Consider the following 17,679-nt stretch of genomic DNA (forward strand, 5'->3'; position numbering starts at 1 on the left):
CCTTCTCCTATGCTAGGCAGAAAAAACGAAGCTGCTGACTGCAAGGTGAGGGGTTATGACTAGAGGGCCCGTCCCCTGGACGGTGCTGTTCGGGTTTGCTGTGTTACATGTTTAACTTGTCTGCTTAGTTCTCTCCTGATAGACGGAACATAATCCTACTGTCAAGAATATTTGGAGCTGTGTCCGTCCATGAACGAAAGAGAAAGATTTGTTTGGGGGCGTCCAGATGCATTTTGTCCCAGATGTGGAGGGGCGACGGGTGATTTAATCCATATGCTCTGGTGGTGTCCCAAACTATATAGATATTGGAAGGATGTGGTGCATAAAATAAATACAATCTTCAGCACAAGCATATGGCTGGAACCAGTAACATGCATACTGGGATATATAGGGTGGGAACAGGCCCACGAAAATATTTTTGTTCAAGCTAGAAAGGCGATTAATTGGAGATTGTGGGTAAGGATCACGCGCCAATAATAAAATAAGTTTAAATAGTGAATAAATTAAAGTGTTTTGAGCTGCTCCCCAAAATTCAGAATCTGAATACAAACAAAAAAAGCAAAGACAGGGGGTGCTTATTACCATTGCAAAATATGTATAGTGAAAAATAAATATTTAAATTGTTCTAATAAAATTCCAAAATAGATACCAAATCTGTGCAGTATCTGGCATCCATCCAAACTTGGATGTTTAACCAGTAATTCAACAAAGCAAAAATTATCACATGCATAGAAATAAGTTCGTATGTGAAAAAATGTATTTGAAATTAAAATAGATGAAACAAAGTGTCCATAGAGAAAAACTGTGTTAGAAGTGTTCAAATTCCTTGAAATTAACGCTGTGCAAAAGGACAGGGAGGGTTTCCACCTTCACCGATTGAAGACACCAAAAAAGTGCATATAAGGATGGCTCCTTACCAAAAGTAGTTGACCTTTCTCGTTAGAAAAAAGGTCAAATAAAGCTTGTTGTCACCACGGACAGATATGCAACAAATGAAGTTCCCTTGGTTCAGCTTGTTTGAGCGTCATAAGGCATGGTAAAAGAAGAGAGATACCGCCATAGCATAATAACATTTTGAATAATTTGAATATTTATTTTTCACTATACATATTTTGCACTAATGGTAATAAGCGCCCCCTGTCTTTGCTTTTTTGATTAATTGGAGATGGTTAGACCTCCAAACCACCATCAATAACAAACTGGCAAAGATTGGCTTATATGAGTAGTGATAGCAGAAAATGGTTAAACCTTTCCCAACAGAACTAAAAGAGAAAACATCCATTCTCCTGCAACTAGCATGCCTCCATTTTACTAGTGTCATAAGAGGGGTTATCCTGGGCTGGCTTCCAGTTTTTTTGCTTGCCAGGGTCCAATCCTTGCATAGGCAGCAGGTAACTTACTATATTCCCCAATGGACAAAAACAAATAACAGTTACTGCTGCATTAAACATGCAAACCTTTATATTTGACAGGATTTTAGCTTTAATGTGGCACAATACCTGTGGAATAAACAAACGCCATCAATTTAACAGAAAGAAAATGATAAAGATCAGATTAAAAGGAAAAATATACAAGAATTCAAAGGCCTTGTCAAATAATATTTCAAAGTAAATGCAACATCTTAACATACACTTACTATTAAAACTGGAAACAGATCACAAGAAAAGGAAAGAATACACAAAACACTGGTCTTTTAAAGTTTTTATTTTTATACATTTTTTTGTATTAAAAAGGAGAAAAGTAGAATTACCACAAATTACCATGACTAAAGCACAGCTATAAGCAAATCATAAAACGCAATAAGAATGGATACTCTGAATAATATTAATGTTATAATACAAGCGCTCATTCAAGTATTTTACATTTTCTTTCTTTTTTTTTTTTTTTGATTTTCTCTGTTCTCTTATGATTTGTTGGATTATAAAAAACGGGCAAGATTATGTACTTAGCATTCCATGACACGGGGCAGCAGCTTGCATGAACAAGGTTAACCTTGTGGTGGTGTTGGTATTTCAAAGTTGGCAAGGGATCGTGGGTAAAGGATTTTTTTTTCCCTAGAAAAAAAAAAGTTTTAACCAGATTCTTGGTTCCTGAAGCTAATGGAACATCGTCTAAATTCTGAAAGTTGTAAAAATTAAGAACCTAGTGAACACCCTGGAGGCTGGAGCCTGAACTGGGGGGCAAAAAAGCTATAGGAGTTTATAAGTACACACCAGCATTCTGAAGGGGTTCGATAAAATATCTAGAGAGAGTCTATTTGCTGGCGTTTAGGTAGCTTGGATCTGGCAAAACCTCTTTAGGTAAGGTGTAACAAACTGGGACCATGCAATGTTTCCTTGAATTATCTAAAGCCAGATTTAACTCTGCAGAAATGTGATGTAAACAAAAAAATTTACACTGTCAAATCCCAATATAAAAACAAAAAGTAGGCCAAGTAAGGCTCGTCAGCAGCTAACCATATGATATAATATATCTTTATATATTATGTAATATATGTTCCGTAGCACAAATATACATTAAAAAAGCATATTTTGGGCTATGATTTTGCCCTTTCCACTGCATAAATGATCGAAAAAGGAGGAGCATTGAGAGCTTATCTTAAAGCACCATTACAAAGACTTGTAGAGGATTTTGAAAGTTTCAGACCCTCATCCCCATCTCTCCTCTATTCTCCAGTGAGACAGAACTATGAAAAGTAGGACAAAACAGCTGCTGGCTCCTAGACACCAGCGATGGTGAACACAAATGCAGGACAGATAAAGGGAATCACTAGCTTCTGTGTTTGAACAGCAAAAAAATTTCATCCTCAAGGATCCAGCCCTAAATAAAGTGTGCACAATGCAGCCATGCTGCATACTAAGTGAACTAATGTGCAGGACTAGTACTCATCCACCGCAGGAATAAAAGCAATAAACCAGTATTACTACCAAGGGCAAAGTGAATACAGTAATTCTGCATATTCAAGGTGTACCTGTTGCCTTGCATTTAAACACAGGGTACTGGCACTCCAGAAGTTCCAAACCTGTGGCTGTGTTCACTGGCAAAATGGCCCCCCATCATAGACCGAATTCTAATAGAGAATATTGTAAATTAGCGTGTAGGACCGAAGACACTTTTTTATGGAAATGCAATTACCCGATTTCCAAAAACTAAAGAGGGTTGCATCCCAGTTACCCTGACTTTAGGGTACCCAGACCCCATCCTCTCGCCTGTGCTGCAGTGCAAGTTCACAGCATACAAATCAGATGCCTTGCCAGCTCAAAGGTTTTGCACCTTTTTGCCACAATTATGACAGAGTTTAAGATAGAAAGAACCCCATACAATTTAAACCACCACCACCACTTTTTCAATTTGCCAATGGTTCCAGAGCCCTGCAGACAACACTGTGGCAGTGATATGGTTAAACAGTTAAAACGGTGTATTGTTTCGAACGCCCTCCGGCGATAAAAATATCCAATGCAGTCCAGGATCGCATTGACCAGCTTTTACTTGCCAACGTTTGATAAAATGAAGCCCTGTTATCACGCCCAAAAGTGACACAGCAGATGAGCAAAACCAACCCTCGGCACAGTATATACCCAATCAACTTAATTCTATACATCCCTTGGAGGAGGAAAAACAGTCTCACTCTGCAATCAGTGGCAAATTCTACTGTATGCACCCAGTAATTACACCCTGGGGTTTAGCCAAGCTTGAAAGGTCTCTCTGTGAAATTAAGCGGCAGTGATGGAAAACAAAAATTTAAACTGCTCACTTGTTGTCATGCAACGTCCCCTTTTCTGCAATCTCTGCTTTCAACCGGCCACAAATTCTCCCGCAAAAACAGCAGCTCTGAGTATCAAGGTTACAATAAGGCAACATTTTGTACTCTGCTTTATAATCGCCTAGTATAATTTGAGAGAGAGAGAGAGAGAGAAAGGCAGTTTTTTTTGTTCAAAGTTTTTTTTCAAAGTGTTTTTTTTTTTTTTTTTTTCGTTTCCATATGTAGCCGTCTGCTATTAAGTTTTTTTCTGTAGTTTTTTCTTTCACAGTCTGAAGTAACAATAAAACAAAAACAAATAAAAATATATATATATATCTTTAAAAAGAAAAAAAAAGAAAAAAAAAAAAAAAAGATGCAGGCTGTGGTGAAAGCAGTCGGCTGTGTGCCACAGGGGTTTTAAAGGGTTTTGCTGTAGTACAGAAGCCACAAGAAAGCAGCAGCACCTCCAAGTGGCCAATTTTTAGATTCTCAGTTGTATCCAGGGGAGGAATTCATCTAAAAGGCCACAGGCGAAGAGGGCGGAGTCTAGAATATAGTACAAGCAGCTCCGACGCAGATAGGAGTGGTGATGTTTCATCCTCTGGAGCCTGTAACAGCAAACCTCTGCTTTGTCCGTTCAGCAGTTAGAGCAGAGATGAATCCTGCACTTGTTCGGCCAACCCAGTTTAGAGGAAGGGCAGCAATTCAATAATTTAAAAAAAGAAAAAAAAAAGGAGAAGGAAAACATCTGCCTCCCAACTCCTCCAGCCCTTTCCTCCAGGTTCCTGCTAATAGGGAGAAAAAAAAAAAAAAACTAAAAATTTCATACCCCTAAAGCAAACCAAGATCCTCTTCCATTGTAGGATGAGCATCCGCCACCCTGGCAGGTAAGCCGTGGGAACAGTCCAATGTCTCCAGAATAAGGAGTCTTTTTAAAGCAGAATAATTTTCCTTCAGCAGTAGAGGGGAATCCATATCAAGTTTGAACCATCACATCCCTCCACACTGAGGAAATGTCCCTAATGTTCCCTCCCCAAAACCCTCCATAGCGCCAAATAGATCCATGCTACTTCTCCCCACCACCCAGTGTTTGGGAATTCGGGATGGCAGTCGAGGGTTGGCTTTGGCCTTTGACATCCTCCTTTGCTGGGTTGTGGGACGCCGATTGAGACTGATGACTAGATCCTTTGCTGGAAGACTGTGAAGGATACCTTCTTCTGCCTTCTCCCGACAAGGAGGGGCGCCTTCGGGATCCTCCATCCTCTCCAATCGGGGGCTGGAAAAAAGAGGAGACTTTATACTTATCAAAAAAATACCAGCTGTACATGAAGTGTAAAAAGCTAAATGGTTAGCGGTGCTTTCTTGCCATGCTGGAATGCTAAACTCCCTTTTTATCAGGGCAATTTCTGAATGATTGACTTGTTTTATGTGGGATTCCCGTTTGGTTTCCTCCAACAAAAACACAATTTTGTGTTGAGACCATTCAAGGCAAAGTGACAGACTCTTCAAGGCCCAGCTCCTGGCCAACTTCTAACTCCCAAAAGCACGAGGTATTTAGGGGTGAAATACAACAGCCAGTGCTGGCGTTTTTATCAAGTCCAGGGCTGAGTATGAAACCCTGGGATTATTAGGTACACCCAAGGTCATCTGGTTCATCAGGTTATCAGATTATTTTTGTTTAAATTGACTAGCAGTCGTAAAGAAACTGGAAGATTTTTTTTTTTTTCGTTTTAGATAGCATGAAGAGGGGTTATAACTTTTTTTTTGCCATTTGTGTCCCATTTGGGAGATGTTCTCTCTTCATTTATTGTCCCACTGCCAAAACAAGTGAGAGGAAATCCATCCAAAGTGAAAGAATCCCAGATTGTCACCAGAAGTAGTGTGCCTCTTTGGAAGATTTCCTCTCTACCCCTCTGGGGCCACCCCAAAAATGTGGGATTTTCACTTCATGATAATGGTAAACATGACAAAGTGAAGATCCGTGAGGAGACCGCAAAAAAAAACCAAAAAAAAAACCTTCCACACTATCCAAACCTGGAAAAAAAAAAAAAAAGGTTTGCCTAGCTATACATTTGAGGGGTGTGCACTGATTTTTGGGCAGTTATTTTGTCATAAGAAAAACTGGGGTGCTAATTTTATGTACATTAGAAAAAACAGGGTACAACTGAGCCTGCAAATAGTGTGACAATAGTCTAACTGAACTGCTACAAGTCATAAAAAAAAACTGTTCTCATAAACTTACATCCACTCGGAAATCCTCTAGCCGACGGAACTTGCCCAGGTAATCCTGCAACTTTGGATCAATATCCAGGGTTTTGGCTTTGGAGTATTTCAGAAATGCCCAGAATTTCTCAAGTCCATATAGTTGACCTTGAATGAACAAAAGTTGAAAATTAGCAATACTGCAGTACTACGCAAATGAAAGGCAAATCAGCTACTGAAGTCCACTTCATAGCAGCACAAGTCCAACATATGGCTGGCTGGGAGAGGGAGAGACCTCCACCCTTGTCCTGCCTATCTTGAAATACACTCTAATTACCTGCACTAATAATGTGTACGATCAGGAAAGCCCCCACCTTTTAGTAATCAATGGATTTACCCAAGTCACACCCCTATGATCTAACAAGCTTCTCCCTGAGGTCTGTAAACTACAGGACTTTCAGAGGGGGATAGAACTGGGAACAGGGTGGAAATTTTATGTCAACAGTTGTCTCATTCTTTCAGCGACTCCGTTCTAAATTTAAACTAGCCCAGAAATGGTTTCTACCAGTGCTTGCACCTTCTGCTCTGTTTGATGAGCCAAGCGGTCAATACTAAAGGTCTCATTTCTGAGGCATATACACAACTATTGGATACATTTCTCCTTAATGTTACGCTGCTTAGCAGAAGATGGGAAATCGACCTGGGGGTCATATCAAATGACATATGGGATGATACTTTGCAATCTGCACAGATTGCATCTATAATCCTCACACCAATTAATGCTTCTTTCCTTCAGAGTATGTTATACCCACAAGGATTGGTTTGCGAGACGACCTCCAGCACAGTAGATGATGCACTTCTGTGCAGTGCATCATAAAGGGAATGGAATACACGTTTTTTGGGGGATGCCCCAAAAGCGATACCAGGATGGAGCGATTAAAACTCTTAATGGACCCACTCGTCCCTTATGGATATTAGCCAACACCTACATCTGTAGAGGGTTGGATATCTGAAGAAAATGGATGTCTTTAACTCACAAAACATACTTCTTTTAGAACATAATGCGTATATTTGACTCCATCTGGCCAACATTATATTGGTGTTTTCTGACTCCTATTACTATTGTACTTTATTATGTGATACTGTACAGCAATCTGTTTTTACAAATGTAGGCCCCCAGGGTTATGAACTGTATGAGGTCTTCTCTTCTACAGCCTTGTCCTATGTGATGGACACACAGATATAGATACACAGATAAACCTATCCTCAAGAAAGATTACCCAGGGGGGGAAAAAAAAAAAAGCATACTAATTAGATGTGTAAAACTATAGGTAGAAAAATGCTTAAATTATAAGCCTCACCAGTTTCATAATCCCTCCCGGTTTCTTCCTGGAAGTCCCGGAAAATGTCCACTCTGAATTTTTTTTCCAGACCATAGCTGTAGTATCGGAAAAGGCACTCCAAACCATACCTGATGAGAAATGGGCAGTGTAAAAAAAAAAAAAAAAGAAGACTTTAGAATTTTGGCCAGTAAGATGTGACAGTGCAACAGAAGATCAATGTAATAGCAATAGTAACCAAGAGTGCTGCCGTGTCATCTTTCAACAAAGAAAACAATTTTGGGCAATGAACTAAACATACACATGCTTTAGCACATTCATGCAGTTGGTCACCTACCTGTATCCTTCCTTTCCATCCTCTACGGCGAGTTGACGGAACTCCTCATACATCTTCTTATTGAAATGATCTCGTAGGAAGAAGGACCAGAAGCGAAAAAGCGTGTTCATTTCCTGGGACTGGCCAATGCCTAGCCGTTTCCTCTCTAAGGAACGAACAAAGCAGTGAGTTGTCTGCAAGTGAGGGCCTTGCAAATCAAACCTGAACATTTTGCAGTGGCAAATTCTCACCATTAAGGCAACGTCGGCGGTACTTGTGGTAAACATGTTGTGTAAATCCATTCTCCTTCAGCAGTTCATGGGAAGGATGCTGGAACTTTGGCAGAGACTGAGGTGTACATCCAAAACTGCTCAAGGCTGGAGCCCCCTCAGAAGGGCTAGCATTGGAGCTGTAATAGAAAACAGATGATCATTTTCACAGCTGTACTTCCAACAGTCCCTATATCATAAGGCCATTATCCTAGACCCACTACTATTGGAATTTAACTTTATTCCTTGTGATTTAGTGACTTTCATAAATGATTCCAAGAAAACTGTGAGCACTTTGGCTCACCTCAGCAAATGGATGTCAGGTACACTTAACATATTTAATGTTCCATAAACAATTTACTGTAGTTTCAGAGAAAGTTACAATACATAGGGACAACAATAGCAATACTATAATATACAGACATAAGAAAGTGAAGTGGAATAAAAATCCATAAAACATACCTACATACAATCCGACATTGAACAAAGGAAACCAGGGAGGGAAAAGAAAGAAAGACCTTGTCCTCAGAAGTGATAGAAACATCTCTATCAAGGTTGAATAAAATTAAGCTGCCCAACGGACACGTATATTGCTGTTTTTTTCCCTAACATAGATAATGCCTCAGTAATGGCACAGGCTGCCATTATGCAGTCTTATGAAGCCATGATCAACTTGCTGTTTATAGGATGCATTAAGGTGGAAAAACATGAAGCTTGTTCTTATTCTTATTATATTTTCATGTATATGTACGTGTTCGTGTCCATTATTGTTAAATAACTTTTCAGGCTGAATGATATGTACCCTGTCTGACGATTGATTGTTCTTTATTGTAAAATATAATATCTTTAAAAAAAATTTTATAAAAATAAAAAGGTTGAATAAAATAAAAGGAGCGGTTGTGGGCTATCAATGAGAGGGCAGAAGGCGAGTGTGGGGAAAGGGATCTCTGGTTAAAGAGACGGGTCACGGCCAGATGAAAAGGGGAAGGCTGCATTCACACCTGAGCACTTGGTGTGTAAAAGCATTCCACAAATCGTGCAGAAAATGTGTGTCGCTTGTGGTGCCATGTATGGTCAACAGCACCCCAAATGCGTCAAGCAGATGCGCACGAAAACACACGGGTAAAAAACTAAACAAAACAAAAAAAAACACCACACATGCAAACGCAACGCCCAGAAAGGTACACAAGTTACTTTGGTGCATTTGTTGTATATATGGCACCCCTTTGAAAAACATATCTATCTATCTAGGCTGAACAGGGAAAGGGGGCTGGTAGAAGAAAAAAAGATGTCTGCTTCCCTTTCCAGTCTCCCATCCCCTAGCTCAGAGATGTACCGTACTTCCAAAAATTCCACAAGACGGAAACAGCAGATAGGCTACACTATGAATATCTTGTAGTATGCACTGAGGGTTCAGCATCATGCATTAATCAGGCTTGTATCCAATATAATTTTATTTAATTCTACACCATCAGTCCAGTAATATTAACCTAGCAGGTTAGCTTTAATATGTTGTGCGGAGTCACCCTCCCAACACAATTGCATAGAGCATTGCAATGTTTTTTATGCATATATATATATATATATATATATATATATATATATATATATATATATATATATATATATATATATATATATATATATATATATAATCTCTCACATGGAAACTGCTTCTTTACTAAACCATTCTCCATTTGCAGGCCTATCAAGCATATTTGTGACACTAGTTTATAGAAGCAGGAACACTATTACTAAAGCCTGGTAGAAGCCGATGTACTAACTATGCAATGTTAGTACATCAGTCTCCCCACTGAGCTATTGTGTTCTTACAGGGAGCCATTGGCTGCAAGCGCTTATAGGATGCCGTTCGGTAGATGTTTTTCTGGCATGCCCGTTCGACAGAAGCCAGGCAGGCTGCTGTACACACGGGTCAAATGTCGGCCAGTTTCTGTTCAACAAGCCAATGCTGCCCGATATTCAGTCTGTGTGTACCAGGCTTAAGCTTTGTGTTATCAACGTTTTATCTATTGCTAGCTTACCTCACAGAGGCAGTTCGAGGTCGATGTTCCCTGGAGTCCATCACCCACCCCACGTGGCACTCCATTGGTGGATTAGAACTGTGGCGCGTTTTCCTTTTTCTTGGTGTCTGCCAAAGATAGAAAAAAAAAAAGTAATTGAAATGTATTCATAGGAGAAATGCATTAAAGTGAACTTCACAATGCCTAAAAAAGCGCCAAAAGGTAACAGTACACAGTCCCATTTTAGATATAATGGCTTTCTGCTAATCAGGGCAGGTTTTTCTTTTCTATAAAGTAAAGCTTGAAAACATTCAAAAAGGTCCAGTTCACCTTTAGGAGCATCTTACATCCAATATTTATTTCTCCCCACAGCCGCTGTTCCAATTTGAAAACAGAGTGGCAGTGTGGGGCTCCGCCCATACAGCTGCGTCATTCATTTACAGCTTCCTGCAAATTATTGGACAATTACCATTGTCTGCAGCAGCAATTTAGTGACAGTCTAGTCTGCAGGATCCTGAAATCGCACACAGGATCTGCTGATTTCGGTGCAATGCTTTTCACAGACTCAAAAAATAAATCCAAATGTTTTACCTGCAAAAATATGATTTTTTTTTTTTTTTTTTTTTTTTAAAGGTCAACTTATCCTTTAGGGGCCTATGCACAAAGGCATTATAACCTCAAACTGTTTTTATTGTTTTTGTAGGTTGAGATTGTAGCCCATACCTTCCAGTAACTTTATATGTTGTATGGTTATGCGATTAGTTATGCTCCATTACCTTTGCATCGATTGCTCGTCCCTCCTTCACTACAGGGTAAAACCGAGGCGTGAGCGTAGGATCCTTCAACCGGGGGGTGCGTGGGGTACGTGGTGTTCGGGCATTGCGGTAATTTGGTGATTCTGGGACTGTGGTCGGTAAGGAGCGGGCAATGGAAGGTTCAGGGACACCAAACAGCTTGTTCGCCAAGGCATCTGTGGGAACTATAAATCAGGAGATATTAGAAGGTTTTTCATTCATCAGATGGCCACACATTATTTAAAAACTAAAGAAACATTACTAAGGCCACTTTGAGTATTTTCAGAAAGCATTGCAAGGCAATTACCATTACCTTGCTGAAATTTTGGGGGTCCTGGAGGAACTTCTTGGTTGGGATCAACTGGAGGTTCTGGCGTTAAGGTGTCAAACTCCTCTCGGGTGATCATGTTGACCTTTTTAAAGTTCTCCACCTCTTGCTGAAATGAAAAAGAAAAAAAAAAAGGATTGTGAAAATGGCAGTCAGGCTGTGTATATAAACAACATGTATAAAGAAGGTTGTGTCTTAGCATTAGTATAGAAACTCAACCCACTGAGCAAAACAGGGAGAATGGTACGTGGGTCTTGTCTTTTTGTAGGGGTCAGAGTTCAAGCAGGCTAAACAGGACTTGTCAAAAATTGACCTCACTCTTTCTGGAGCAGGAACCAAGTCAGCCAAAGTGCACGCAAGTGTTACAGTCTGATCACCAAACTCATGCTTCATGCCATGTGTGAAAAAAAGTCTGATCATCTTGGCATCTGTAGCATTCATTTAAGCGGCCCTGACACTACTTTACTAAAGCCTCAGTCCAACCATTTCTGTGTGCCCTGTTTCAGCTTTTGGACTTCGAAATGTTTTCTGGCTTTGCCACAAAGCTGAAAGGTGCAGACATTAAAAAAAAAAAAAAAAAAGTTTTTGTTGCATGGCAGATCTGCTGAAAGGGCATGAATGATAATCTTACCCACAAAGTGCTAAAAAAAAATTGAGAGGGCAGCTCTGCAAAATAAGATTAGTAGTGTGAGGGGTATACATTAACCCTTACTTTTTAAACTAACCCAAGTCACTTTCATCGATGCCTATGCAGCACAGTTCTCCATTTAGGCATAAAAAGGCAAAGGCCCACAATTCTTAATCATCTTTCACATCCCAGGAGAACAATTAAGAATACACAAAAAAAAAAAAACATTTAAACAGATAATGTAAACATTATCAAACTACCGACCTGCTCAGGACAAAAGCGACAAGAGTTCTGTTGCCATGAGCAATAGCCTATAAAACTTAAAGTGCTAATGATTCAATGATGAGACTTATCTTTAGAAGGGTACCATGTGCAGCAATTCATCTGTGGTATACAGGGAGTGCAGAATTATTAGGCAAGTTGTATTTTTGAGGATTAATTTTATTATTGAACAACAACCATGTTCTCAATGAACCCAAAAAACTCATTAATATCAAAGCTGAATATTTTTGGAAGTAGTTTTTAGTTTGTTTTTAGTTTTAGCTATTTTAGGGGGATATCTGTGTGTGCAGGTGACTATTACTGTGCATAATTATTAGGCAACTTAACAAAAAAAAAATATATACCCATTTAAATTATTTATTTTTACCATCTCAACATTCACAAATATACATTTCTGACATTCAAAAACAAAACAAAAACAAATCAGTGACCAATATAGCCACCTTTCTTTGCAAGGACACTCAAAAGCCTGCCATCCATGGATTCTGTCAGTGTTTTGATCTGTTCACCATCAACATTTCGTGCAGCAGCAACCGCAGCCTCCCAGACACTGTTCAGAGAGGTGTACTGTTTTCCCTCCTTGTAAATCTCACATTTGATGATGGACCACAGGTTCTCAATGGGGTTCAGATCAGGTGAACAAGGAGGCCATGTCATTAGTTTTTCTTCTTTTATACCCTTTCTTGCCAGCCACGCTGTGAAGTACTTGGACGCGTGTGATGGAGCATTGTCCTGCATGAAAATCATGTTTTTCTTGAAGGATGCAGACTTCTTCCTGTACCACTGCTTGAAGAAGGTGTCTTCCAGAAACTGGCAGTAGGACTGGGAGTTGAGCTTGACTCCATCCTCAACCCGAAAAGGCCCCACAAGCTCATCTTTGATGATACCAGCCCAAACCAGTACTCCACCTCCACCTTGCTGGCGTCTGAGTTGGACTGGAGCTCTCTGCCCTTTACCAATCCAGCCACGGGCCCATCCATCTGGCCCATCAAGACTCACTCTCATTTCATCAGTCCATAAAACCTTATAAAAATCAGTCTTGAGATATTTCTTGGCCCAGTCTTGACGTTTCAGCTTGTGTGTCTTGTTCAGTGGTGGTCGTCTTTCAGCCTTTCTTATCTTGGCCATGTCTCTGAGTATTGCACACCTTGTGCTTTTGGGCACTCCTGTGATGTTGCAGCTCTGAAATATGGCCAAACTGGTGGCAAGTGGCATCTTGGCAGCTGCACGCTTGACTTTTCTCAGTTCATGGGCAGTTATTTTGCGCCTTGGTTTTTCCACACGCTTCTTGCGACCCTGTTGACTATTTTGAATGAAACGCTTGATTGTTCGATGATCACGCTTCAGAAGCTTTGCAATTTTAAGAGTGCTTCATCCCTCTGCAAGATATCTCACTATTTTTGACTTTTCTGAGCCTGTCAAGTCCTTCTTTTGACCCATTTTGCCAAAGGAAAGGAAGTTGACTAATAATTATGCACACCTGATATAGGGTGTTGATGTCATTAGACCACACCCCTTCTTATTACAGAGATGCACATCACCTAATATGCTTAATTGGTAGTAGGCTTTCGAGCCTATACAGCTTGGAGTAAGACAACATGCATAAAGAGGATGATGTGGTCAAAATACTCATTTGCCTAATAATTCTGCACTCCCTGTATAGAGGCTAGGGTGCACAATGAGCCTCTCCACAGTTGGTTAGCATCTCATGTCCAGTATAGTCCCACCCCCAGTGTTCAGGCCTAGAATGTGCCCATAGAGGAGTCACAGCTGGAGGGCTCAGTGTGCAGAGTGGGGCCTGGAACCTGCTGTGACATGAGAGGGCAGCTGACCAACAGGCACACACTGTGACCCTAAAAGAACACAATCCAGTCACATGCAGAGTACAGTTCTTTGGGAGAACCAGAAGACAGGTGAGCCTTGTTAACCTTCCTTACAATAAAAAAAATAAAGTGAGAAATTATACCGCTCTAAAAACTGCTGATCCCTTGGCTTTGCTTCCGTCCCACTAAACCAAAAGGGTGCTGGCTATGCACAGGTGCATTGGATAGAAGAAGATCCTGGATTGCCGCACTCCTTAAAACCATGTCTTTATTGTACAAATAAAATCCAAAAAACAACCAAAGCCATGCAGTCAAAATGAAGTGAACAGGAAAAGGGTAGCTGACATGTTTCACATCATGTGACGCTTACTCGTAGCTCGCTTTTTTTGGATTTTATTTGTACAATAAAGACATCGTTTTAAGGAGTGCGGCAGTCCAGGATTTTCTTCTATCCAATAAAAAATTTGGTCAAGAACTAAAATCTGCTTTTTTTTTGGAACAGCCAGAGGCAACACAAGACAAATAACCCACAGATTTACTTCAAATCCTGGTATGCCTTGCAGCCAGAAGGAACAAGGAATGCCCAACTTTGACTTTTCTCTTGAAAGTTCTGAAGCATGTTGGGGGACCCGAAACAAAACAAAAAAAAAAAACAGAAAGCAGATTATGTCCTTACAGCATACAGGGTTCCCTCCGCAAATCGCTCCCAGGATACACCTAATCTTGGAGCAGCATTTACAGCGGGGATCAGTAACCAGTCAATTGTGGGCAGGTGACAGGTAGATTGTGTCCCTTTCATTACAACCTGGATAGGAGCGTAGGTGGCACTTGGTGGAATGGATCCCCTGAATTTTCCTTCTGCAGCAGCCAAAATATGGCTTCTCTTTGTCTCTCTACCATCAGCATTCAGCTGCTGCAGGAGAAAGATACAGTGGGAATAGGTTCCAGTAATTGACACCCACACCACCCCTCCTGTCCACCTTCCTTCTTTTGCTCCCCTTGCAGTGCTGCTGGCTTCCCCTTGTCTCCTGGCAGCTGCTGCAGGGGATCGTTACAGAAAGGAGCTGGTAAATATGTCCTTTACCAGCCCCTTCCTTTTCTGAGTGAACACAGTGTAAACCGTTCACTATACTTCAGTTTGTTAATGAACAGGGAGACAACTGCACAGTAATTTCTTCATTAAGTGCAGTTGAGGCTACAGAGATAGGGGACCGTGTCCTCAATCGCTGTCTCAAAAAACAAAAAAAAACCTGACACCGTCTACTGCCTGACACTGTCCACTTTTAAAAGGTAGGCCAAGTTTATATATTTTTATTTGTTGTAATACATTTTTCTAAGCTTTCCTTACCATTTAGTTAGGTGTGGCTCGTAAATGTTGAAAAACAAAAGTAAAGGGGCACCCCAGTGCTCTTTGATCTTTCATGTTAATCTCCACATCACACAAGGTTGCCTACCCCGATTTAGAGAATTAACTCAGGATACCACCTGCTGGAGAAATTTGATATTGCAAAGGAACAGCTGCATTTTTATGGTCCTACTTGATCCAGCAGAGGGATCTTTTTTTTTTAGTTTAATTGTTTTTTATTTGATTTTAAAATGACTTAGTACAGCAGGCACATATTTCAACAGGTAACAGTGTTACACCATATAAGAATACATACAATACGGAAGAGACAAAAAAAAAAGAGACAGCTTCTACAGCCAATACTGCCCGTACTCCTAACTTATATACCCTTAAGTACCTGATGCCTGCAATATCTCCTAGCCATACATCTATTCTTGCCCCTTCCCCGTCCCCCCCACCCTACCCCTATCTAAGGAAGCGTATTACCCCTTTAATTGATCTGCTGTGTAGGACAACAAGAAGAGAAGGGAGGAGGCCCCTGCGCTTTTCTGTTAACAGAGTCCCCTTGTGTTAATATGAGAAGACAAGTTCCCCAGGGTGGTTTGCCCTATCAGAGCTCCCGGCAATCTCACCCCGGCATCTAAGGAAATAAACCATCGATGCCGGGGGGGGGGGGTGTTGGGGGTGACGTTCTGGAATCAAACGAGGGTGGAGAGGTGGTCTTTCGTTCAAGACTAACCCTCAAAAGCGGGTGGAACTCCGCTTTAACGTCAAGCCCTTTTGCAATACAGCACTGCGGCGCTTTAACCGACAATTGCGCAGTCGTGCGACGTTGTACCTAAATACAAGTCCTTTCTCCCACCACAAATGGCTTTCTTTTGATGGCATTTGATCACCTCTGCAGTTCTGCGCTATAAAAAACCCACAATTTTGGAGGGAGAAAAAAAAAAAAAGTATTTTACTAGAATATCCCCTAAAAAATTGTATATTGATTGGTTTGCGCAAAAGTTATAGCATCTACAAAATGGGGGGAAAAAATGTAATGGCATATGTACTAGTAATCGCGGTGATCGGCATTTTTTTTTTAACGGGACTTCGACATTGCGGCGGACAGATCGGACACTTTTTTGGGACCAGTGACATTTATACAGCAATTGGTGCTATAAAAATGCACCGACTACTGTATAAATGACACTGGCAGGAAAGGGGTTAACACTAGGGGGCGATCAAGGGGTTAAGTGTTCTCTAGGGAGGTGTTTAACTGTGGGGGGGGGAGTGGACTGACTGGAAGAGAGATGGCTTCTCCTGATCACTAGGAACAGACGATCTCTCTACTCCCCTGACAGAACAGGGGTCTGTTGGTTTACATTGACAGATCCCCCGTTCTGCCTGTCTGGAGCAATTGCAGGTGACTGGCTGAACATAGTGTCTATGCGCATCAGCGACGCGCGTTGGATCTATTACACGGTAAAGAACGCACCGGCAAGCCGATTCGCGCAATAGAGCCGACCTTACCGCCATTCTGTCAAGTTCTCCAACCCGTCAAACTCCAACCACTTAACTTGCGGTTTATTTAAAACCAGCAATAATTGTTTTTGACAAATTTGTGGTTGGACACAATGCTGGCAACCGAATAGAGTCCGGTGCAGGAAATTATGAGTGGAGATTCTTATTCCGCTCGGATACTAGCCAACAAAATGGTCGCCTCCGAGGCAGCGACAACTTTGTCCTCGTTAGCCGCTGTGCTGTCAACACAGCTCAGTCTTCCTGTACCGAACTAGTCAGTTGTCGGTGTTGTCTCCACCCACCAATTTGTCAAAATCTCAGATTACTAAGGTTTTAAATAAACCGGAAGTGACTGTATATCGGCGGCGGCTGGTCGGCAGATGGTTAAAAGGGGATACATTTATTTTGGTGCACTGGCTCTGGTTATTTCAACTGTGAATGCGACATTACTATAAATGAACCACTGTTACCCTGCTCACCTTAATCTGGGAATACTCTGGCTCAAACGTCTCAGTCCACAAGTCCTTCTCATAGTAGAACAGGCCATCGTTGATCACTTTGGCCCACTCAGAGCTCATCTTGGCCCGGGACGTGTGGTATCCTGTGCGATCTCCTCCAGGGTGCTTGCGCAGAGAAGGTGGGGTTTGCGTGACGATCAGGATTTTGTTCACATCATGGTCGTCGATCTCGAAGTCAGAGTCCTCATCTGACCAGTCTGTGAAGGTGTTCTTGCGGCCATCCATCTGTTCCATCTCCTCATCAAACATGAAGTCCAGCTCCTCTGGCTCGTCCTGGTCCTTGGAGGGTTTCTGAGGCGTCACTGCAGCGGTCACTGTCTGCTGTGGGGACTTCACATCTTCTGGCTTCTAGATAATTCAAAAAAGACATTACTACACACACACACACGCAAGCAAGACGAGGTACATATAAAAATTACCAAAAAAAAAAACACACAAAAAAAAAGTTACCACAACCGAAGCCAAGAAATAATTTGAGAGAAAAAAAAAAAAAAACACACGTGTTCTGTAAAATTTCTAGTTTGAGCACAATTTGTTGCAGTTTATATAGAAGTTCAGGAGATTG

The 17,679-nt window shown here is 41.1% G+C and overlaps 1 protein-coding gene across 3 annotated transcripts in view; it reads right to left on the reverse strand.

Moving 5' to 3' along the window:
* Nucleotides 1-1,686: 1,686 nt before the first annotated feature.
* LARP1 (La ribonucleoprotein 1, translational regulator) overlaps nucleotides 1,687-17,679 on the reverse strand; it is an 88,276-nt gene continuing 72,283 nt past the window's right edge. For all 3 annotated transcript variants that reach the window (XM_040345095.1, XM_040345094.1, XM_040345096.1), the window contains exons 11-19: nucleotides 17,076-17,462; nucleotides 10,998-11,121; nucleotides 10,667-10,869; nucleotides 9,912-10,018; nucleotides 7,852-8,009; nucleotides 7,622-7,766; nucleotides 7,306-7,415; nucleotides 5,985-6,112; nucleotides 1,687-5,018 (exon numbers count right to left, since the gene is read on the reverse strand). In XM_040345095.1, the coding sequence (XP_040201029.1) occupies nucleotides 4,809-5,018; nucleotides 5,985-6,112; nucleotides 7,306-7,415; nucleotides 7,622-7,766; nucleotides 7,852-8,009; nucleotides 9,912-10,018; nucleotides 10,667-10,869; nucleotides 10,998-11,121; nucleotides 17,076-17,462 (1,572 nt within the window). In that variant the 3' untranslated portion in view covers nucleotides 1,687-4,808. The remainder of the gene's footprint in view (nucleotides 5,019-5,984; nucleotides 6,113-7,305; nucleotides 7,416-7,621; nucleotides 7,767-7,851; nucleotides 8,010-9,911; nucleotides 10,019-10,666; nucleotides 10,870-10,997; nucleotides 11,122-17,075; nucleotides 17,463-17,679) is intronic.

This window comes from Rana temporaria, chromosome 3, assembly GCF_905171775.1.
Source record: "Rana temporaria chromosome 3, aRanTem1.1, whole genome shotgun sequence".
NCBI lineage: Eukaryota > Metazoa > Chordata > Amphibia > Anura > Ranidae > Rana > Rana temporaria.